This window comes from Buteo buteo, chromosome 2 (genome assembly GCF_964188355.1).
Source record: "Buteo buteo chromosome 2, bButBut1.hap1.1, whole genome shotgun sequence".
In the NCBI taxonomy this organism is placed as follows: Eukaryota; Metazoa; Chordata; class Aves; order Accipitriformes; family Accipitridae; genus Buteo; species Buteo buteo.
In genome coordinates, this window is record NC_134172.1 from 57,949,071 (window position 1) to 57,973,889 (window position 24,819).

The 24,819-nt window shown below is 34.9% G+C and overlaps 1 protein-coding gene across 24 annotated transcripts in view; it reads right to left on the reverse strand.

Moving 5' to 3' along the window:
- The window catches only part of CLASP2 (cytoplasmic linker associated protein 2), a 152,798-nt gene that overhangs the window by 36,743 nt on the left and 91,236 nt on the right, over positions 1 to 24,819 (reverse strand). For 6 of the 24 annotated variants that reach the window (XM_075056174.1, XM_075055970.1, XM_075056143.1 and 3 more), the window contains 11 exons: positions 23,798 to 23,875; positions 23,031 to 23,198; positions 20,303 to 20,358; positions 18,974 to 19,144; positions 15,712 to 15,735; positions 12,881 to 12,898; positions 10,832 to 10,933; positions 10,670 to 10,696; positions 5,430 to 5,600; positions 4,363 to 4,470; positions 38 to 100 (listed from right to left, as the gene is read on the reverse strand). In XM_075056174.1, coding sequence (XP_074912275.1) covers positions 38 to 100; positions 4,363 to 4,470; positions 5,430 to 5,600; positions 10,670 to 10,696; positions 10,832 to 10,933; positions 12,881 to 12,898; positions 15,712 to 15,735; positions 18,974 to 19,144; positions 20,303 to 20,358; positions 23,031 to 23,198; positions 23,798 to 23,875 — 986 coding nt within the window. The remainder of the gene's footprint in view (positions 1 to 37; positions 101 to 4,362; positions 4,471 to 5,429; positions 5,601 to 10,669; positions 10,697 to 10,831; positions 10,934 to 12,880; positions 12,899 to 15,711; positions 15,736 to 18,973; positions 19,145 to 20,302; positions 20,359 to 23,030; positions 23,199 to 23,797; positions 23,876 to 24,819) is intronic. The other 18 variants (XM_075056033.1, XM_075055989.1, XM_075056052.1 and 15 more) reach the window with 12 other exon arrangements.

A 24,819-nucleotide genomic window follows, 5' to 3' on the forward strand; every position in this document is an offset into this window, starting at 1 on the left:
ACTGCACAGATGACAGCAAAGTGTACTCATCCTTCACCTGTAGCCCCATAAGCATCAGGAGCGTAGAGGGCACCAGTGGATCTGGAGTGATGTCTGGAAGCTGGAATAACAGGATCATATAAACCCTACCTATTACCATGGAATCAAAGTGCTGCAATAATTGCTTAGATAAACAAGAAAATATTTATTGAAAAGATTAAGCTTTAGCACAAGAAATTGAGTATTACACAGAAGCAAAAAGCTTCAGAGAAGTTCTTTGATTACACAGAATATGATTATATAAAAATATATACAGATTTATGTACACTGGACATTACATGCATAATTTTTTTTAATTTAAAAGATTAAGAGCAGATTAAAAGCAAGTATGTTTAAGCTCAAAGAAAAAAAAATGCATAGACACACATGCGCACACACACACAGAATCCTCAGAAACATCTTACAAGTTCCACTGATACTGCTCTTCCATTGTAGAGTTAACCCAATTCTATGCGCTCAAGTCAGAGCTCACATACCACACATTTTCTGCTAAGAGTGACTACTGCACAAACTTACTGTGTTAGCATCTGACAATCTGTATAAACTTGAGTTCTTGCCTATGGCAGATAAGTCAACCTCAGTTAAAACTCACAACTATGTAGGTGAAAGTTAAAATTATTCAATTTTAATTAAAACTTTAAAATAATTTAATGCAATCAATATTTGACATTTGTATTGTTTTCTTTAAATAAATAAAATGTGAAATTGAAACATTTATGATAGTCACGGTAGTTCATTAAGATTCTTTAAAGTTATGGAAAGTAGGAACCAAAGATCCTCAAGGGCTTTTGAATAAAGCTGGAGTACCTTCCCACTTCTGGCACTTGTATAAAACTGGTCTTTTGGAGATTCTAAAGAAGTTGACTCACCATTGCTAGTATTTTCTTTCTTAAACCAAGTAATTTTAAGTTTAATGTGTTTTTAAACAATTCACCTTCTTTCTTCAGTTCACTTAAGTTAGAATTTTACAGCCACATAAATGAAATTGGTTTTGACAATTTCAACTTGAATTCAAATGTCCCCCCACAGTGACATAAACCCCAGATATAACCTTATGATTTAATAAATAACTGTAAATGCAAATATTGTACACCCTTTGGATACACAAAGTAGTATAAATAGAAAACAGAAATCAAATAAATCATCATTTCCTCTGATTAACATAGACAGTTTAGAGTCTGATTTGAATCAAATAACCCTGACAGACCAAATCACATTCGGGGAAGCACACCTCTTTTAACCTGAGTGAACTCCAAAAATTATGCTAAGTCTTGTAAAGGTCCTGGAAACAACATTGTGTTTTTTCCACGTAAAGTTCTCTACTCCTTACATAAGGTATAGCACTGTATTTCATTTCAAACTAAACCTGCATGAAATTGTTTAGCTAGGGAATTTTATTTTTCAACTAATGCTTTGTGGAATACTTGGTTCCTTAGAAAGTATGTCTCAGCATGGAAAATGGGACAGGAGAGATGTCAAAACGTAGGCATCAAGGCTGACAGAGCTTTAAATACAAGCAATAATGGGATAAATCTTTCTATTGCTTTCCATCAACAAGCCCTGAAAATTAAAGGTACAACTAAAAAATTCAAACTTCAGGCATGTAATTCAAGACAATCCTGCCCCCATATACATTTGAAATGTGCTGGATGAGTTTTTAAGACAGTGAAAAGTAGTACTATATTGGATCGAACACACCTCATACCAGAGCATATTTTCAAGAATATTCTTTGTACTCCTCAAATTGCAGAAATTGTGAAAGTATTTACTATTGTTGCTTCACTTTTTAAAAGATGAATCAAAGTAAGATTTTAAATGGCCTCAAAATCACATAATTTCTTAGCTAAAATATGGGAATTATACTAGTCTGATATTTAATATTAACTACATGTAACAGAAAAATAGGCACTTCCATATAAATTACAAATCACTTGCTTCTCAGCTGTTATCTCCCAGTTTATACTGTTACATTGAGATGCGAGATTACATAAATACTTCATACGAATGCATAGAGAAACAATTATGTAGCATTTGGGTCATTTTATGCCTCAAAGGGCTTAGCATTTGTAAGCAAAAATTTCTGTGCTGAGAATCAGATGCAATACAAATTACATTTCCCCCTCCAACCTCATGTAAAACTGTCTCTAGCTACAAACACAGAGCTGAATTTGCCTTATTTCATCTTCCACTTGTACCCTTGAAAAACATTACATTTACTATTTTTGATAGAAGTTAATAGCACCCCCTAAAACAAAACTGGTCCAACGAAACACTGAATGACATGCAAAATCATTCAAATAAGAAGTCATACCAGAAGGAATTGTGGGAATCATCATTTATTCCAGGTACAGCTGCCTTTTTGGTTTGGTTTTGTTTTTTTGTTTGTTTGTTTTGTTTTTTTTTAACAACACTGTATTCCTATATGTGCTACCTTGCATTCTCTGTGCTATCAGACAATTCAACCTATTGTATTTGTATAGGTGCTTGTTTTGATATCAGAATACAAAAATTAACCTTCGTCAACAAAAATAAAACCTCTAGTAGCATTTGTCCCAATGACCCATCTTACTGTATTAGTTTAATACAGATTTGTTAAGATAACAAGGATTTGACCAAATATAAAACCTAAATCAGGTCTCGCACACATGCCATTGAAGTCAAGCTGTAAGGTAGCAAAAGCAGCACAAAAAGATCTGGAAAATACCCTCGTTTTTAAAAGAAAAGAAGATATGTGTGTACTATAACACAGTCTACCAGCTGTGTTTTAATAAAAGATACAAGTTTACTAATGGATCCTGCATAATGTCTACTTTTAATTTAATTTCCCAATTACATAGCATCTGGGCACATTAGCATTAGTTATTGAAACAGCTTTCATTCAATTAATCTGTTCTTTGCCAATAAAACCAAGGCTGACAGGAAGCATACTGCCCTAACAGACCACAACAGACTTCTAGTGCCAATTAGGAGTATAGTCAGATGCCTCAATTTGAGATAGAAACCAGAGATTTACTATTTTCAGACTATGTTTAACAGCTAGTATTACAAAGTCCTTAACTGTAAGCTACACTTGAACAAACAAAAGAGGAATACATACTGAAGTGTAACACTGACAGAGATAACGCCAAAAAAAGATCAGTTTCAGATAAAATCTTAGAGACAGTTTTGTATTACCAAACAACCAGAAAAACCCCCCACCCACCCCAAACCCCCAATATCTAAAAAGACTTTTATCAAAATTTACTACCAACTTTGTAGTAACGTTGACAAGGATACATGGAGAAGAGAAGCTTCCCTAATCTTTAACCAACAACATGTTAAAGTAATTATAAGCTAATGTTCCTATGCCTTCTTGACATTTCAGAAACAGACAACAGCTTGACAATATTGAAAAATCTTTTAAGTGTCAGGCCAACAAGCTGAAATACTAAATGAAAACAAAACTTTTGCTTATAGCAGCTCTAGAAATGAGGACTCAATGTGACTATGCATGCATGTGTGAATGTTACATGTTTTCAATTCCTCTTCTTCCCTATGTAACAACAGCTGCTACTTCAATAACTTACCACTTGTTCTACACAGATTAAAAGTAAACTTCAGAACTGTACTATGTTCATCTACTTGTATAAGCACTATGCTACTTGCCCTGCTCATTTTCAGAAAAGGAAAAGCAGCGTCTGAATACACTTCTGCTTCGGGAGATTGGTCCCTTAACTTCACCATCATATTTACTTACTTTAATAGCAAAAAGTTACAATTTTTACTATTTTTTCACATAACACAGTGATGACAATATAGCTAAGGAGACATAAAAGGAAGCGTATTTTTTTTTATACACCAAAATGATTCATTGACTAGGGAGCAATTTTGAACAACAGCAGACCCTGGCTGTTGATGCAAGGAAAGGCAGAGGAGAGGATGACAGCCACACACTATTCTTTGCTCTATCTGGTCAGCGAGAAATGGATTATCTAACTGCACCCAAGCAATGATTGCTATAATAAAAGGAGAAACACATCATTGCAAAAAACTTTCCAAAAGTGGAATTGCCCTTTCAAAAAAAGCATCTAGGCATTGCATATCACACACCTTTCCAGACTTGGCATTCAAAATAAGACTAACACTAGCAAAGCATTTATTTTTCAAGTGTGCAACCCATTCACACATTGGCCAATTCTCCATCCAAGTAAGTGGTGAGTGAGCCAAAGGAAGGGAAAATAATGGTGGCCAGCTACAAGCTAAATGAAGGAGGCATGGGTTCGTTAGGTGCAAATAATAAAGGGCAAAGACAGCCATGCACAACAAGGGGCTCTGAGTACTTACCAAGGGGTGGAAAAGAGCGGACAGGGCTTGTGTCCCTGCTACTTTCACGGCTGGCCTCCCGACTGCAGCCCTGACTCACACTAGGCCGAGGAATGCGGCTGCCTCGTGCTAGTATGATTCAGGGTACAGACAAACAGCAGCACAGAAGGGAGAAGACATAAGAAAAGTTGCAGTTTTAATGCAATTCTGTTTTGCGATAAGATCAAAGATGTATTCCTACGAAGAGACACTGACGATTATGCCATATTGTAAGTCATAACTGTTTCCACACACTCTCTTGATTGTGCTGGATTACACCAAGTGTAGCCAGTTCAATGAAATTATTTCTTCGCACAGCTAAAAATGGGGCTTTACCAACTCTTTACAGAATGGTTAAAAAAAACTCTTGAAAAGGATGGAGGGGAAATAAGCAACAAAAAATATGAACAGAGTATCGATTCAGAATTTGTGCTCAAGATCAAGTGAATCAACAATAATGCAAATGAAAAAACACACAGCTTTCTAAAGAAGGAAAACAAAGTTAATACAGCTAAGGTAAAAATCAAAATACAAAATAAAGAACAGCAATGCCATTAAAATCAACTGATATTTTTCAATAATATTGTTTGTAATAAAGTGCAATCAGATTATACCGTGAGGTTTAAGTATTATGACACTCATTTTTGTATCACAGAAGTATAACACATGCACACACACATACGTAGAAGACTCACAAAAATAATGAAGAAAATAATCTTTTCAAAATGGTATCACACCTCCATTCAATGCATGTGGGTATTTTGGGGGTGGGGATAAGAAGTGAAGAAAAGTGAAAGAGGTAAGGAAGACTGGGAAGTGAGGAAAAGAACAACTACTGCATTCTGACAGCAAAAAAATAAAGTTTCAGCTTAAATTTAAAACTGTCTTGTACATCAAAGACTAGCCTCAGAAAACAGGTATGGTTTAGATTTTTATTGATATGTATTCTTACTTTATCAACTGCCTATAATTAAATGCAAACTGTAGATATCCAGCACTTGAAGTAAGAAGGGCTATAAAGAAACCAAGAGTTAGTCAGTGATTCTTACCTACTGACAATCTAGAAGGACTAGCTTCTCTACTGCATCCCTGACTTCGTGGGATTTTGCTTCGTTTTTGTGCAGTTGCAGGATTCACTAACACTCTCTGAACTCCTGTGTTCATAGTGGAAAGTGTGGTTGTTGTCAAAACTCTTCCAGGAGACCCAGATCTACTGCCAGCTGAAGGCAAAATGAATAAATATAAGTAACAGCATAGAAGATAAACAACCATGGTTAAAAAGAAAAAATGCTTAAAGTTAGTAGGAAAGTGGTGGTAGATTGAAATGGTCTGGAAAAACTTACAAGGTAAAAATGTGAAATAGAAAACCCTGGTCCACGTTCTTACAGCACTACATACAAGGCAGATAAAATTATCAATGCAAGGAAGCACTTGACATGGTATTTAGCACTAGATACACTCAAGATACCATAAATATTATTTCTAGTCTTCCTCAACAGTTCCAATGTCCCCAACATGAACAAACATTGGTGTGTTCATTTCTTAAGCTACATGGTCTCACTAATCACATTTTCTATTAAAAAAGAAAATAAAAGAACTGCTATAAAGCTAAAGGGAGCAACTTTAAACTGTTATTTCATAATTACCCCAGCTCTTCCAATGCAACCAATGTTATAATTAAATAACATTATTTTCCTAACATTTAAACTCTTCTCCCTTGCTTTTAAAAGCATGGGGTCTTCAAGCACTACTCTCTGATAAGTTAAATAAAATGTCACTGAAGACAACTGAAATAGTCATGTTCATTTCTGTGGAGGTTACCCCACAAATTCAAGGAATTTGAATCTTCAATTAGTAAAATCTTCAATTAGTTTTAAACAAACTAAAAAATTATCACAACTTAAGTGTCTTATATTTTTATTAATCAAAACTGCACATTACAAAGTGCTATAAATGTTCATTTCAACACACTGTACTCGCTACCAGAAACTGGTCACTGATCCCTAACTTTGGTATTTTAGTTACAGAAAATTTAAGTTGTAAGGTCTAACAAAGAACCCATTCTTCTCTAGTTATAACCAATTTATGCCACCGATATAAAGATATTGTTTCCAGCTGCAGAATTCAAGAAGTCTGACCAAATAAAAATCAGAACATAATTTTAACCAAAGGTCAATTACATACAGATACGAACATTTCATTAATCTTTTAAAAATAATCAGGTAACTGTATGACCACAGCTATGCGATCGAATCTATAGAACTTAACATGCAACATCTCAAGTGAGTGTCATGGGTTACTTTTTATGTGGCACATTTAAAAAGGATACAAGTTGATTAAAGCTTGACTATATGGGAAAAGAAAGAAAATCCTAAACAAAACATATGCTGAGGGGAAGGGAGAGAACTAAAACAATGTACCATGCATATACTTTCAGATTCATTGTTTGAATTCAAACTTGAAATGATTATTTCGCAAAATCCCTTTTCCAAACTATGGACCTATTCAGCAGAAATTATAAACAAAATATTACACAGCCTGGAAAAAACAAGCATGACTGCTAGAGCAAAAAAAGAATAGACAAATCTATAAAATTGCTGTGGTGTGCAAAAATTAAGGGTTTGGCAGTTTCTTCCTATCAGGGGATTTCCACTTAAGACCTGATATTACTATGCTTTCTTCCTAACGTCCAATATTTTATATCTCTTTAAAACAATGAAAACATTGTAATAGTTTTCACTGCGCCAGAGACTCTTAAAAGATTTTCTTCAATAGGTCAGAAACCTTAAAAACGTACTCTTCTCAGAATATACAGAAAAAATGCAACCTCTCATTCTAATACGTTATTTATCTTTCTATTGTCTGACCTACAAAGTGTACCACTACAGCATAAATAAACCAAATGAAGCTTAATATCCTCAAAATATTATGCTAATAACAGCATTGGCATACTGTTGTCAGTACTACCACCTGTAGCAGATTTAAGTGAACTGAATGATGAAAGAAGGATTACCAAAACAGTATTCCAAAATGACAAAACCCTCCCATCTCTACTGCCTTCTAAATAAGGATTACATCCAATTAGGTAAGTGCAGCACATGGAAAAAAGCGAGCCAGTATTTCTGCTGAATAGGGTCCTTAAATGAGACATGTCAAACAGGTGATCAAACAATGATGTATACACAAATTCTGTAGACTCTTACCACCAATGGGGTTAGCAGACTGTGATCCTGAACAAGTGTAAAGGCAGAATTAGGGTAGGGGTTTATAATCCATGAAGAGGGAGGGAGCAGAGCAGATTAAAAAATGGATGGCAAATGGAAATAAGAAAGCTTTAGTCATTTCACACAGGAAAAAAGCCACAAGGGGGTTATGCTAAAGCAGTGCTTTCAAGTAGCTTCCACAGTTGAAGAACTAAACTCAGATGCTATATGTATAAAGCAGATGAAGCAAAGCTGCACAAGCAAATTACAATTCTTCAGCTTTCTAATCAAGAACTGGATAATACTGAAGAATTAAATTTCAATTAAACATGAAACTGTAGCCTTCATATTACTTTAAAAGAATATTACATTGCCAAAAAGATTCAAGAAGTTCAACTGCTGAACGAAAATTACACACAAGGCCAAAACTTTTTGTTTGTTTGTTTTTTTTAATTGAGACAGACAGTAAAGGAACTGAGCTGCAGGTGCAGTGGATGACAAAAAAAAAAAACAACTCACAATGGCACAACTGAAAAGACTTGCATAGAATTTCAGGTTTTCCTCTTTAAAATTAATCTGAAGTATAAAAGGAAGAATTTTTTGCCATTCAGAAATTTAATTCTTTTTCTCTGAATGAAGATTGTAATGCAATTTAGCACACCTTGCTGAATTACCTGACAATCAAACAGGAAGGGAAAGGAAAAAAATGGAACAATTTTTTTCCATAGATAAGAATAAAATAATGAGCTATAGATTGTATATGCATTTCTTTTACGTTACAATTTAAAAATAGAAGAGGAAGAGTAAAGGGCTTCCAAAACCCTAAAAAAGTATCTTTTGTAAAAGCATTCAAATTTGCAAGTCTTTCACAAAATGATCTTTGAACAAAAGTGCTAAACAGTTGTAAGCCTAAATTTACAAAAGCATCTGTGTTACAGTGTTGTTTTTTTTTAAAATAAAAGCTTAAATCTAATATGAAGCTATTTTCCCCACTATAAGCTGGGGAACTAAAACAATCCCCTGTACGGAAACATCAAGCATCTCACTCCCTACAATGCTGTGAAAATTTTCAGTCACATGAAGCATCACCCAAATAGCTGGCATACAGTGCCTGACAATTCTCCTTCACCTGTCCATTTGTATTTGTCCTGTTTATCTTCCTTAAAACATCTCAGAATTCTTGTTCTCCCCCACTGACAGGTTGTAATGAGCTATCTGAAGCCATCAGTTCTGAACAGAAGTAGTAATAAAAGGCTGTAAAGGTGCATTCATGCATTTAATTTTCACACATCATCACATGTAGACAAATCTAGTTATTTCAGTATCAATTCAACTTATCTCTTTAGACATTAATACCATGTGAAAATGAATTCTCTTGGAAAAAAAATTGTCATTATTAGTAAAACAAAACTGAAAAACTTCAGTTTGTTTCCCTGAATATACAGGCAGTTTAATTAATATTAAATGACAGTGATCATCACAAAAGTCTTATATTGCTACCTGAATTTAACCTCTCCCCCAAACAGTTTATCAAACACCTTAACTTTTTAAGAATTTACCAAATCTATTCAATGTATGAAGTTATTTTCAAAAAGCTGATTTCAGAACTTTCCCAATACTAATGAGTGTTACAGACACTGCTTACAGCTTTTCATAAAGGGAAAAAGTGATTTGGCAGGACTGTTACCTGTTACCTCCCCTCCTTAAATTATTAATCCAAATATTCTTTGCTTATGACATAGTATAGTCATCTTAACACTGAAAACATAAAACAAGTTTTGCACAACCTTTGTTGCAGCAAATAACTAGACTTTATTTTCAAGCTGTCATCCCACAAACACTTGTGGCATTAGAGCACTGTCAAAGCAAATAATGACTTAAAAGAATTACTGTTATTGCATTTTATTATTTTATATTTATCTGTTCAGATTTTTTTAAAGTTTTATTTCACATAACCTGCAAGCATTGGATCAGGTTTGATACAACTGCATTTTTGGAAAATGAAGTAATGCAAAACTGTATGGTAAGTACTCTAAGAGGAAAAAACCCACAAAACTCTTTTACCTGCTTTTTTAACCTCAAAAGTCATTCTATTTATGATAAATGCAGTCAATGCTATGAAGATAAAAGTTTCTGCCATTAAACACTGAATTAAGGGCTTTTATTAAAAGAAAGTGGATATGGTTACTGATAGCAAAATAATTGTATTGGAAAAATCAAAACCCATATAATTAACTGGGTTTATAACATTAGACCTGACAAACTATAGGACTGGTTAATTTATTTTAATTTTATTGTTAACGTGTCTTCCTTTCATTAATTTCTTTCCATTTTACTTGATTAGACAAAGATGAGAATCTGAAAACACTACAGAGCTTAATGAGATGTCATCTGTTGGAGACATCAGATGTGTGAACAAATTGCTGTAGGTCAGCCAGTGCCAAAGAATTTGAGGTAATCAGGTCTTTTTAATTAATGACAGAGTGCTCAGCTAGACTTGAAATTTTGCATTTGCTTTTGTTTCTAAACAGACATAGAAAATTACTGTGGATTAGCTGACATACAGTAAATTGCTTGTTTTAACCCTTTGATTCAATATAGGCCAAGTAACTTACTATAAAGTTAGGATTTAGTATTTTTACTCCAAAGAAGAGTTAAGTAAAGGTAACAGCTGTAATACAAAAAGAGGACTATATATATCCAAAAGCTAGAGTAGTGCCTAGCTTAAAATAAAAATAGGTATTTCTGGCTGAAAAATAAGACTTTTTGAAAAATGAAAAATTAGGTTTTGCAGGTAACACTGAGGACACCATCCAGCCTACCGATTCTTCTGTATTACACATCCATGTGTCATATGTAACTGACAGAAATTTACTGGTGTTTCATGTTGGGGAGGTCAGAAAGGGGGGAAAAGAATGTTGAGAAGTTATAATTGAAGACAGAATTTAAGGGTAGATTTCATTTCCTGTTACTTTATCTAATTTAATTGGCAAACTAAGACCTAAGCTAGTATTTTGCCCAGAGAAAAACAACATGAATTAGAAAAGCATGCAAATACCACTGACCCAAAACACTGAAAAAAATACCTTCATTTTTGTCTGGCGATGATGAACCTAAGGCACAGAACAACAACTCAGTATGTAGCTTTTTTTTTTAAATTAACTTTGACTGTAGCCATTGGTCAATGAATATATGCTTGAGCATTTGGCCTCTTTATCAGGTATAACTGACAAACAGAAAATACATACGCTGAGACTGTGACACCACTTTGGTTCTACTCCGTCCTCTGGAATCTGTTTTAGAATTTCCAATACCAACAGAAGGTGTTGAAAGCTTTGTTCGTACACGACCTATAAAAGAAATATGGCATTAAATCAGTTTTTCACAGTAATGTAGAAAGCAAAGCATCAGTAGCATTTACTAATATTTTCTTAAGTTTCCGTAGATAAAAAAAGAAGCATAACGTAACTCAATTGGTGAAAATTCGCTTGGGATAATTAGTAGAAATTTGAACATCTTGAAGACTTATAGTTGAGGAATCAAAATACTTCTCCTCTGATGCTACATGTTTCAGTGAGCAATTTACACATTATCATTTAAACACCCTGAACTAGCTAGCTAGTTCTTGTTTCCTACATAAATAGGTTGATTACATCAAAAAAAGGGAAGTTTATTAAATATAATAGGCAACGCATATGCTAACATTGCTATATCAGGTACAGTCTTCTCATGATTACTTGTGGTTGTAATTCTACTTCCGCTGTCGTGAAACTACAAAAATTATGTTGAATATTTTTAGAATAGAGTTCTGAGGTTTCTTCCTAACTTCACTCCTCTTTTTAGAAATCTAAACACCAGCTTTCCTATTACTGAAGGTTCTACTGTTTTCCTGGCCACAGTCATATAGACTTCTACAGTATTGCCCAAGCCTTTTACAGCATTTTGCTAAGACTGAGTACACTTAAGTACTTCCCAGTGACTACATAATATAAGGAAATACTAGTCTCCTCAACAGATAGAAGAGCTGAGGAAGAGACAGATTAAACCGAGTATCTACAACTAAAACAATAGATTCACTTCTCTCTAGAATGCCAAACCATCTTGGTTTTGGGTTAGATCTTTCTACATTATTAGCCATGTTCCTCATAACATCGAGAGTATACAATGAAATTACAAAAGAAAGGAAGACCCCAGTTGGATGAATCATAGGTAACTGAAAGGTTATTCATAAAAGAAAATATCAGAGTTGTATACTACGTTTCCAGCCTCTCAAACAACAGAAAAATGAAACAAAAACCAAACCCATGCTAACCATAATTCTTACAAGGTGCAAGAACAAAACCCAAAAAGCTTGTACAGGGTGGATCTAGCTCAACAAGTAATCCACTTTTAGAAACAGCATAATTAAAATATTTTCTAGACAAGTAGAGTCAATATTTGACCCAGAAGAATTAAGTACACAGACTGTTATTTAGTTCTAGCCTCTTTAGGCTTTCCACAGCAGAATTTGGAGACCAAGTTAATATTATTCATCCAAGTAGAGGGAATAGCCATAGATGAGAGTCTATAAGAAGAGAATCAGGATAAAGGTGTTATTCACTAAACTATTAGAAAGTAATATGCTAGCAAGAACAGTTAGATTAACTAGTCCAAACTCTACTAGTTATCCCCGTGCAATGGCAATGTTTTCCCACTGAGTGCTGTGAGACTGCAAGGCATGTAACGGCGTTCAGAATTTGGCCCAAAAACTTAGGAATACAGAGTGCCACTACTTTGATACTATGTTAAATTATCGCTTGGAACCTGGTTCAATATTATCAAAGTAAAAATAAAGTTTGTATTTGTGAGGCAAATGAACTGTTAACTCATTTGGAGTGTCTACATCCATTCACTAATGAAGTTTAAATGTTAATAGTGTACTGAAAATGAATTCCCAAGTCTCAAAGAGATGGATAATAGTAGCACCTGCTTCCCAGAGCGTGAACACATTTGATGAAATTTTCTGTGATAAGAGTTGCTTTAAAAAACAAGTGCAAAATTATAAAGCTCCTATATTTTCACACTAAAAATGTTAAGCAATGACACTTCTACTGCAGATGAGTACTTGAGAATTAAAATACAAGCAAAAGAATTTTAAAAGTACTACATGACAACCAAGTATTAGATGCATAAGCTATCTGGAATTATGAACCTCCACAAAGCCCCAGAAAGACCACATTCTACTTTTAAAGCTTAATTTGTATCAATGAAAATATGAAGCTGAAAATATTAGCTATTCTAACAAAATATTTTCTTACCATCTTCAGAAGCTGTTCCTAAACAGAAAAAATAATAAAATACATGATATTCCAAACAATACTGTATCTCTCCAATTCCTTTTTGAGATTAATCTTATGAATCTTGATAAATTTTGTCAAGCCAAGAGGTCTAAAGCTTTTATGTTGCAACTCCTTTATTGAACTGAAGCAAAATTATCAAGAAACATCCACACTACACTGTTAGTGATTTACAAGAACACAATATATAACACTGTCTTCCAAACTTATGAAACCACAAAAAAAATCAATAGAAAAAAATATCTATGAGGTAAGTCAACAAAATGACATTTACAGATCAAAACAGACAGTAAAAGTATTTTAGTGCAAGCTCTTCTGAAAATACAAAACATACTATTATAAATTATCTCAGAGAGAAACACAAGGACAGCGTTTCCCACACTGGACAGTGATAATTTGATATGAACTGCCAGCAAGGAGGATTTCTCTGAATTTAATCCATGATTACTCTGAAGATCTATGCACACAAGATCAAGTTTTGCTCAGAGAAGTGTAAGTAACATGAGCTTGCTGAAACCAGATTCCACTTGAACAAGTATGCCAAGCTTAACAGGGCTTGATTACGACAAAATGAGAGTCAGACAAATCTTTTTACTGACATCAGTACCTAGGAATTGATGGGAAGCTGTCTAACAGCAGTCCTTCCTATCTCAAAGTTCCTTTGAAACAAATCTGATTATGGAATAAAATCTATATTAGTAGTGACAAAAAATGTTAAATACCTCAAAAAAAAAAAATCAAAGACTATTTCAATTTTTGTTTTTACTCTCTGCCATTTCTGCCTTGTAAGAGAACTACAATGATTAAAACGCCTGTTAGTGTCTTTGGCTAGCCTGAACTTAACTTTCTCAGCAAATCTGGTTATTGCTTTCTCATATTATCTTATCTTCAAAGCAGTATTTTTAAAAACTCCCTCTAGAAAGTTAATTCAGTGTGAATTTCAATGCTTCTTCACAAAAATCCGTTACAGTAATACGTATGTAGGAGTGCCTCAGAGTTTTCCAGATCAAATTTGCCAGTCTGTATTAAAAAAAACCCAAACCCTAAACTACCCCCACCCCCTCAATCCAACATTCTTCCAGAGCTGGATCTTGGAAGGCAGGTTCTATGCAACACCTAAGCCAGGCTAACAGATAGTTGCTCCTGAAAGGGGGGGTTCTGCTTCGCCACCCTTGCGCTACCACCTGGTTTGGATGGCTAAAGGCTCACTGTCAGCTCCAAAAGCTAAATAACAGAATACTATTCACTTTTGTTTATGCAATCAGTTTTCTGGAGTTTGTTCACCTACAGTGATTGATAACAGAGTGCTACAAGGCACTAGTGAAAGAAGTGGTAAAAACATGTGGCCAAGATTAGTGGGAAAAGGAAAAAGGATTAGTTCCTCCTGGTGGCAGTTAGATCAGATATCATAGAACTACAGCTGGGGAGCTAAGCTGTGTTCATTGTCTCACACATCATCCCTACAGATATCCTCTAGAAAAAAACCCTGTAATTACTATCAATTTTGTAGCACTTCAACTACTATTTTTAAACAGATGCACGGGACACCACTAGTTGTGACTACTGATCTGAAGAAAAGAAAAATCCTGTACACATGGCCCTTAGAACCTTTATTGCTGGTGACAACATGCAAAAGCTCAAGTGTTCAGCACAGATAGTTATAAATAAATCCTACTGTATACAACATAAGGCAATCTGTTATGGAAATAAGCGAGACAGACACTACTACACTGTACAATCTCCCCTCATTTTATTAAAGTAGACTGGCCATCTGCAATACTCAAAAATGGCTCAAATTCTCCAAAAAGTATCTCTCATAGAACTCATTATCTGTGCTTTAAAATTATTCAGGATTCTGGATTTTAGAGATTTACCTTCTTACTGTTTTCATTTCTATGAAAAATATCGCCTGCTTTGCTTCCAGTAAACTACTCATTCTTCAAAACATGTACTGTTTAATAAACACATGTGACAAGAATGTAAGTAGCAAACATAACTGACTTGTTAAGTGTTCCCCAGCAATAAATTAGAACTAGAATTATCAGGCACCAAGCTGGGACTCTGTCACTTTATTATATGGGAAGCATTACTTACACCTGAAAAAGACAACTGTTATGAGAAGCCTGATTCACAACTGCTTTGCAGTTAGGATAAAAATATATGACAATTTCCTCCATGTGTTTAGCACAGCAAATTAAGAAAAAAGAGGCACTAAAACTTAGCTGGAATACTTGGTAATCTATTTTACCAGGTAGGTCTTCTTAACAAATTATTCTTTAATAGAATTACATTTTATTACAGGATTTACAGGCACGTAAAGTTTTGTAGCTAGACTAGATTTTGATAGAGTACTTTTGAAAGAGAAGATTTAGTTTTACTTCTTAAAAGAAATCCTTAATAATGTGGTCAGGCACCTTCTGCTCTCCCATTGCTGTTCTGCCAAGAAGTCAAAAAATTTGACTTTATAGGTAAAACTTTGAAACATGATGGAACTAGAGCTCATTTTAAAAAGCATGTATTGATTATAAAATTGCTCTGTAATTAATAGAGCTTTTTTTTAAAAAACAGGAGTAACATCCAATTTCTGGTGCTGATACAGAACAATCAAAAATGTTGACAAATACAGCAATAACACAACATACGTTAAGACATCAAGATTACATGGGGTTAATGAAAACAGCATAGTGTTTTGTTAATGAACAGACAAATATATTAAACATCAGTAATTTTACATAAAAGACACTGTATTAAATATTTAATAGAATCAGAGGACAGACTAAACAATTTCTTACCATCCATCTTGTCAGAAGTATCCTCTTTGTTGAAAAAGCAGGCAAAGAAACATGGAAAACTTAGTGTGTTAGAATAAAGGTGTTCACAGCAGAGTCATAAAACATTAATTAAGGAAAATACATTAATATTAAATACAGCAGACATAATCTTTATCTAATTCATGCATGTATGAGCTACCTTAAGTAAAGTTGGTTTCTCTCAGTCCAAGGTACAAAATTACAGAAGAGGGTACAAGTACCCTGCACAGGGATGTCAAATCTCTCCATATGACTCAGATTTGAGCAAACCCTTACAATAAAATATTTATAAACTGTTTCATACTTGGTGTCAACAGTTACTGAAGCATCAGTACGTATTTATATCATTACTGAACCACAATATTTCTATTTGTTATGAAATTTGCTACTGAGCATGAAGCCTCACCTGGGATAAGGGACAGGAGAGAAAAAGAGATCACAATAAAGACAGAGGACAAATGGGAGAAATTCCACTCTGTTTTAAAAGCTTTAAAGATTTACCAGTTCAGCTGGAAGGTAATGCATACCTATTCTGACAGTAACAATAAAAATTAAAATGTTTAGCATGAGACATCTATAATTACAGCTCAAGCCTCCTCAGAAAGGACATTCATACTTAAGGATGTCAAAGATAGTCAACATTTAGCATAACTTAAGTAGATAATGTTCTCATGCTTCTAGAACAGTCTTTAAAAAAAAAACCAAACATAAATAAGCAAGAGTTCTATTAATAATAAAAAGGGAAGAGACAGGTGGCGACAATTATAGATTACTATGCTCACGAAATTGTGGTCCTCTGAGGCTCTAAATTTGGCAGCTGCTTAAGCAAAAGGTAGACATTTCTCTGTAAGTAAGGGTGAAAATGAAACTAAATTCAAGCTCCAGAGGAGACAATGTTATTTATTTTGGTATTGACTGCAACACCTGAGATGATGTGGAAAGCATTATGGAACTACAGTAACATTTTCTAGGCATTTTAGTATCATGGTCAGCATTATCTTGACAATTCTGCCATTTAAGTTGCCATATTTGGATTTAGTATAAACAGCCCCCTTAAAATGAACAGAGGGGAGAAGTTTACAAATTAGCCTATTTTCTGAAACATGGCACTTGCTTGTATTCACACTCCATTCATTTTACCACTACCTTTTGAAAAATAAGAGCAAACAATATTTTGAGGTGGATTCCATAGTTAATTGATAGCCAAACACACAACCATCACACTCTCTACATAGGTAAGAGGGAACAGGTATGTGTCATTTAAATTACCTTAGCACTATTAAAAAAACTTGTTAGGAGAACAAGCCAAGATCAATCAAGCAGTACTGCTTTTGTGTGACTGTAAACAAACCTTGGTCTCCTTGACTATCACTGCCCTCATATCATCTCTAACAGGATTTGACTTTACTATACATGGCTAGTATCACATTATTTTGCCATTTCAAACTACCATTGTATTCCTCTTCACAAGTGACTGTGTCTGCTAGCACAGCAGAGCTTTCCAGCTACTCAAACCCTTCAAAAGAATATGACCTGGACATACTGCCTATTTATTCCTCTCCCCCACCCCCACTCACTAAATCTATAAACTACAAAAGAGAATAAGCTATTTCTTTATTTCTGTTATTTTCCTGCATAAACCCACCATTATTTACTTCCCTGAAAACCTCAGTGCCCTTCTCAACCCTTGCTTACAAAATTCTGGGCATGAATCACATATTGCTTAAAATTTCTGAAAGCAAACTAATACTCCAATCAAGAGCTAATTTTCTGTGAAACTCTTAACATCAAAGTAGTCCCTTCATTTGAGCAGCATAAAGACGACAGATTAACAGAGAGAGATGTTTTGTTTGACTTTTTTTTTTTCTTTCTATCACTGTCACTTTTACTTCCCACAACAGCTGAACTCCAGTTTTGTCCAAGATTCAGAGTATATCCTGTTGCACACCAAACCAGACCAGGCAACACCCTGATCTTGGAGAATAATCATCCCATCTATACCAGGCTTCTAGGCATTAAGCTAGGAGGCACTGAGAATACCTCAAGCAATAGCCAAGAGTATATCTCCTCCACCCAGCAAAGTGAGAAGCCTAACTTTGGCGTCCCCACCTGCTACCCAGCAGGTTCTCTGACTCCCACCCCGTGGGCACTAGAGGGAGCCCAACACCCCGAATTACTGTTTCAAGTAGCACACATTCCTTTTAGTCAGCATTGCTCATGCTCATAAACTTAATCCTAAAATTGACGATGTTCAAACCATTTCAAGCAGGCCCTGATGACAAAAGAATCAACGCACGTAAAATAGTTTTAAACTTAAATTTTAAAAAGCAGAACCAAAAAATTTTGAAGACCATAGCCTAAGTGTATCCTAACATCTCCCCAAACACAAGGTAAATCAGAACTACATAGTTTCTCTGCCTCTCATGATCATCTTCAGCAATACTGACATTAGGACAGGTCTCCTTGGTGATCTAGCTGGCACATAAGCTGAGAAGAAAAAACTAACAGTTTTGCAAACACTGAACGTCACTCCCCCCATTGCTACCCCTACAGTATGAATAACCTAAAAAGAACAAAAACATGCCCATATTCCTTTATCCTCACCACTTAGTGGAGGTTCTAGCATCTACCACCACTATCAAATACTTTTTTCTGCACTCTTGTCATTTGTAGAACTTTCTATGTCTAACAGCAACTATTCCTACCAATGAAGACTGTCACCTAGATAAAAACATACACACAGTTCCACCAATATGCTTCAGAAGAAATCTATGAAATCAGTGTTATATATTATTGTGTAAAACACTTCTGTACTACACGAAGAAGCCACCACTTACTGCCAGGATGTCTCTCTAGTATTGTTGTAAAATAGTCAGCTAAAGAGCTGAGGAAAATGGAAAATCTAGAGTCTTAACACTCATTTCCCTATTACTTCTAGAAACAAAGCAGCCATGATCACCATCTGCTGTTAAGTGAAGGTACCTCTCCTTCCAATATTCCACTCCAGATTAACACATTTAAAGATCACAGTATCGATACATTCTTTGCATTGGCATTCTTCCAGCAAAAGAAAAATAAAACATCTAGGAAAGTTGGTAACTTACTTCAGAACACCTGCTCTTTTGCAATACTTTAATACTACTAAGAATGATGCCAATTTTTCAAATGTAGAAGTATTTTCCTCTACTTTTTGATCAAAAACCTCAAAAAATATTTCCCTGTATTGTAAAGATGTTTCCCTTACCTAGCGAAGCGTAAGATCCTGGAGGTAGACCGGCTGCTGACAAGCGCCCAGCTCCAGCTGTCTGTCCAGCAGCATGGCGGGCCTTCGCACCTGCAGCAGCATTAACATCAATGTCGCTGCGAGACCTTTGCAGAGTTCCTAGGCTTGGAACACTTTTGCTGCTGCCTGAAACTAGAAAATTAAAAATATAAATAAATTTAGGAAATTAGTTGATAATGAATAAAATTAATTATGTTTAAAAGGTTAACATTTTCTACTACTGCAGCATACCTGCAAAAAGTACAGAAAACAATGTAAAAAAGTGTAAGTCAAGTTAATATTAAACAAAGTGTCATTGAGGTTAAGAAGCAAACTAGACCTGGTGTTGCCATGAAATTCAAATAAAGAACAGTTTATTTTACAGTAGTATTTATCTTCATAGAGCATGAAACTTTAGCATTATTTAATAAAAGCTATGTGCTCCCACCCTAGTACAAGTTACATAAAAAGTTCAGAATTATATGATTTATTACATTATTGAATGCTTCACAAACATAAGGAAATCCACAGCACCCCTTGTGATACTGAGGGAAGATAATATTCCCACACTTCAGCTAAGATGAAGACACAAAGAAGCTGAATGCATACCATTAATTGCTTTAGGGTCTAATCTTCTGTGAAGTATTTTTATATTCACTTCCAATTATTTACTGAATATTAACTGTTCACTTCAGTTAATTTTTAACCATTGGTTTATGTCTTCAAAACTTGACTTGCCCGTAACAGTTTCAGTATCCAGAAAACAAGCACTCTCAATTACTGGCCGTTTGTAAAAAAGAGTTCAGTGATTTACTCCACAATAGTTACAAAGACATTATGTGAAAAGAGAATGAAGATATTCAACTGTGAAAACTCAAGACAAAATTAAACTCTTTGCATTACAAATCTGTGGGGTTTTGGTTTTTTATAAAGAGCAGCAGCTACATGGGTATAGATAAAAGGTAAAATGATTCCTTCACTTCCAATTGCCATAAGCCTAATAATCATGAATAGACCATAGAATAATGTTTTGTTTCTTTTGAGAGTGACTGCTCCATGACAAAACTCCAAGACAGATGCTCAATTAATAGCAAATTCTTATACTTGCAACAACTGAAAACACACAAAATGTGAAGCAAGTACCAGGCAATCTTAGCTCCAGGTGCAGTTTGTAGTGACACACACCATTATTCAACTTGGAAATAAGGTAAATGCTTAAGACAGTAAAATTTTAAGCTGCATTTAAAACTTTTAATTCAAAGAACATAAAGAATAATTACTGTGCGCTGCCCTATATTGCAACCACGTTACCTCTGCCTGCGAGGCTTGCTGGGCTGGCTGCAGACCATTTAGAAGATAGAGGCCGACTGGAAAAAAAAAAAAAATCAATAAACCCAATAAGTAAGTCTCATGTATCAGATCCAAAAGGCAACATATAATAAAATATAACAACATATAATAAAAGAGAAAAAAAAATCTTCTGTTCTTCTCTCCCCTTCAACCTTCTCAGTATATTTTAGAAAAAGACATTAAATACAGAATGGTAAGGAAAACACAATCATCTTATCTTTTGTATTTTATGAAATTACATCTTCATCACAAAGCATTAATCCTTTGGTTACCAATAGGCACACTTTGCTAACACGAAGTTCAGGCATTCCAGACTTGGTCACAGAAACATTTAAGGTGCGTCAGTACATGGTTTTAGCCACAGGGCTGATCTTATAAAACAGCCATCAAACAAAAATAGTGGGAGCTACACAAGAAGCTTGATTTACGAAAGAAATTATGTGAAGTGGTGTCTGCAGTAACAAGGAAAACAGGTGCACAATTCATAAGCCTCCTCCAGTGCTGTATCTCCCAAGAATCAAGTTACAAATTAAAAAGGAAAATGCTGTAACTTCTAAGCAGCTAAACTGAATTTCCCATTTGAATGTTAGACACTCCCACAATTTATAAAAGGAAAAAAATCCCATGTCTTCTCCTCTATGTTTTCTCCCCATTTCCCTCTACTCTAACTGCAAAAATGGGTAGTTGCTGAAGCAAAATCGTTCTGTCTACTCAAGTTTAACTCTGAGTCCTTCCTTCTGCCTTGTTCAGAAAGGCAAAATGCAGTCAGAGGGACCAGGGAAAAGCAAAAAAACTAGAAGAAAGCATGACACTTTATTCATTGATTCATATCTAGCCATCTAAACATTCATCTGACTGGGAAAGTTTGTATTTGCTGAAATAGTTGACTATTTCATCAATAGTCAAATTATAACCCGAGTCTAGAGTCTCAGCTTCAGTAAAAATAATCTCTCTCTAATTTTATACAAAAAAACTAAAAGAAAAGAGATGCCTCATACTGTGTATTTATTTAGTTAGCTCAGATGCTCAATGATAATAGAGGTCAGCACTGTTACCTAACTCCTCAGAGAAGATCATGTATTTGCAGCTTATTATGAATACCACCTGCTTTTCTGACACTACTAACTAGTGTTTTGGAGGTATTTTGCTGCAACTGAGTTGAGGAGGCCAAGGCAGACCTCCTGGGTGCATCCTGACCTTACAAGTTGCTCCAAACAGAAGGCCCAGACAACTTTCACTATCTATTGCAATTGACATTTCATTTAAGCAGTTTCATATAGGTAGGCACAAGTCACCACATTGCTCTTATTTCACCACCCTCTTTAAAACTATTTTTGATCAATGATCTGCAAGAGCTGTAAGTTCAGAGGGTCAAAAATCATGGAAGATCCGACTTCTAGGAAAACCATACCCATATTTCCTAAGCTAGTCTATAAAGGGAGACCTCAGCATCTATCTTAGAAGGCAGAAATATAATTTTGGGTAACACAGGGAAAATAACATGCATCTAAATGGAAAATTAGTAAAAAAAAAAATCAATTAAAATTAATTCATTTCCAATATCACGATGTCTTCTGTTCATCTCTTACTTTACTCCTCCCTTTCTGTACTGTAGTACTTGCATATCTTGCAATACACGAAGTAACACTTGAGGATTTAAGAGTATTTTAAGATAGTAATTTCTCTGTAATTTAGATTTTTAACATTTTATTACTAGTAACTCATTAACAGCACTTTGATTATCAGACAGTGAATATAGATTAATATAAACAAGAGTAATCTTTGAATAAACAGTTGTGGAAAATGAAGTGTTAGCAATAGCCTACATTACAGACAATTATTTTTAATTTTTTTTTTATAATTACAAGTATCATCAGAAAGATAAGATAAGCCTCTGGTATTTAAGGCAGCAGCCAAAAAGAAAAAAATTAACCTCCAATATGCTGGAAGCAGTCTTTGCTTTCAAGTCAAAAGTGAGCAGACAAGTTCTCTGGCTTTGGAAATGAAGCATCTGAATTAAAATTTTAACAGGTTTAAATGCTTTGAGGAAGCTTTCTAGAATTTAAAAGAAAAAATCAGCACATACTACTACTACTATTTTACATTTCAACTAAAGAGCCAGTAGATTCTTTTGCTATTGGTACCTAAGCAAACTTTTATCTATTCAGCTCAAGATTGTCTATACATTTTAATACACCACTGACTGCAGCATAGACCCACCCTCTAGTAATTGGCAGAGCTGCAAAATACTGCTAATACATACTCAATACTGTGGAGACAGGAAAAAAAAAGATCTCCTATCTGAATGAATCTCACTGTTGATGTCTCTTTCTCATACATCTCAGTGAAAAGGGATAAAAAAGGAGTAACGCCATTATTTCTTTCCTAGACTTAGTCCTTGCACCAGAATGCTGGACCAGTATGTGAACCTTGAAGATATTTTGGTGTAACCAAGACTGTTAAGGAATATATGAATAAGAACAGTCTGCTAAAATCCAGTTAATGACTGCCCTTACCTTGTTCGGTTAATACTGTCATATAGCAAAAGACAATAAAAGTTTTTTTATTTAAAAAAAAGTGACAAAATACAATTACAGCTTTTCTGTACACCACAGAAGTCTGGCTCATTTGCTTTTGAGAAACAGTTTTTATTTGTTAACAGGCTCAGAAACAGTTAAGTGATCCTTACTTTAGGCTCTCCTGTGAGCTGGAGGATGACCTGTCTGACTGAGGGAGAGATGCTATACTGCCAGAATTCTTCAAGTAGGTCTGGAGGCTTCTTTGATAGGGCGGCTCAAGAGAATTGTAGAGAGTCTCAGCCTCACTAGGAAAGTGATTTCTAAGACCCAGATAAGCCCTGCAAAATGAGAATAACCACATATAATTGCTCTGTTTTCTTCATAGTGTGGAGTCAGGAAGAAAAGATTACAGAACGAACCAGGGATGGGAGGGAAAGGAACTCAGACTGAAAATACATAATGCATACAATACTACTCATCAAATAATAAAAAAAATCAGCTACATTGACTGAATTAATCTTTTCAAAATAACGTAAGTCCATCCTCTGAAATTCTCACATTCACTTACCAATTCTGTGGGGAAGCAAGAGAAATTATTTTCTGACCTACACACTAGTCAAAGTGCTGCAGTTGTTTACAGAATTAATTAAGGGGGGGGGGGGAAGAATGACTATATGCAGCACTATTAACCATTATGACTCCTGTTTCAGTAGAATCCTCAAATGCTGCACGACAGTATTATTTGCTTCAACTTCTAGAATGTCTTTTGCAAAAGAAACTAGACAGTAATTCAGGATTCCAAGAACAGAAACATCAATTTTCAACCTAACTTGTGTCCTCCTCTTCAGCCATCGTTAGCCGCTCACCTCCGATTAGAGCTTTCTATCACTCATGTAAAACATACAATTTTTCAGAGCAAAACATAGTCAAAACTCACTTTCTTGCCTCCACTCTGGCTTCTGCATCAGCATCATGAATGCCCTTCTTGATTGTTTCAACCAAGACAGCTGCGTGCCTAGAAGAAAGACATTCTTCATGCTATTTTGCTACTCCAACTTCTATTCTAAGTAGTAAAGTTTTACACTTTAATTAACATTTCTTGAAGTAAAAAACAGCTGAGATAGTAGTTCTAAGATACAACATAAACAAATGCTTAAGCATACTGATGACATAATTGCACCTTCTGTAAAGGTTTAGGTAAGCTTCCTCCTTCAATCTAAAAGAATTATAAGCTACTTTTCAGACATACATCCACTTATGCTGAAAAAGTTATTTAGAAGTACCTTTCTTAAAACAGAAATGGAAGAAACTATTTCCCCTACTATATTAATAGTAAGAAAAAGGAAAAAATTAGAATTAGTAACTTTGCTTTTCTGGAAATTCACCTCTGAAAGCTTTTGGAGTTTGAGTTCTAAACCTCAACACACGCTCAAAGAACAGCAAAGCACCCATCAGAACAACCAAAAAACTGGGATGATAAACTGATTTTAATTCAAGACATGTTTGGGGTTTTGTTTTGGGTTTTTTTGTTTTGTTTTGTTTGTTTGTTTAGTGTTTTGGTTGTTGGTTTGTGTTAGGGGTTTTTTGGGGTGGTGGTGTTTTGAGGGCTTTTTTAAAAATACACACATAATACATTCTGACATAAATCAAGTGATCTCCCCATTGCTCCCTTTCTCAGGAGCACCTTGTGGGGTTGAAAGGTGACTATGGAGCTGGATGAGCTCCTCCGAGCCTCCTCTGGAGGCTCTGCAGTGCCTTTGCTCTTACTTTTTGCTTACAGTATACATTCTGCAGACCTGATGCAGGTACTATTTTCCTATCTACCCAGAGAAGCTACAGTGTGCTTTTAATCATTACCAGAAAAAGTCCTCCAGCCTAATCCCATTTGCCTTCTTTTATGGTAAACACACAAACTTCCTCCTTACAGGAGAAAAGACAGATGCTTACCTGTGCATCTTT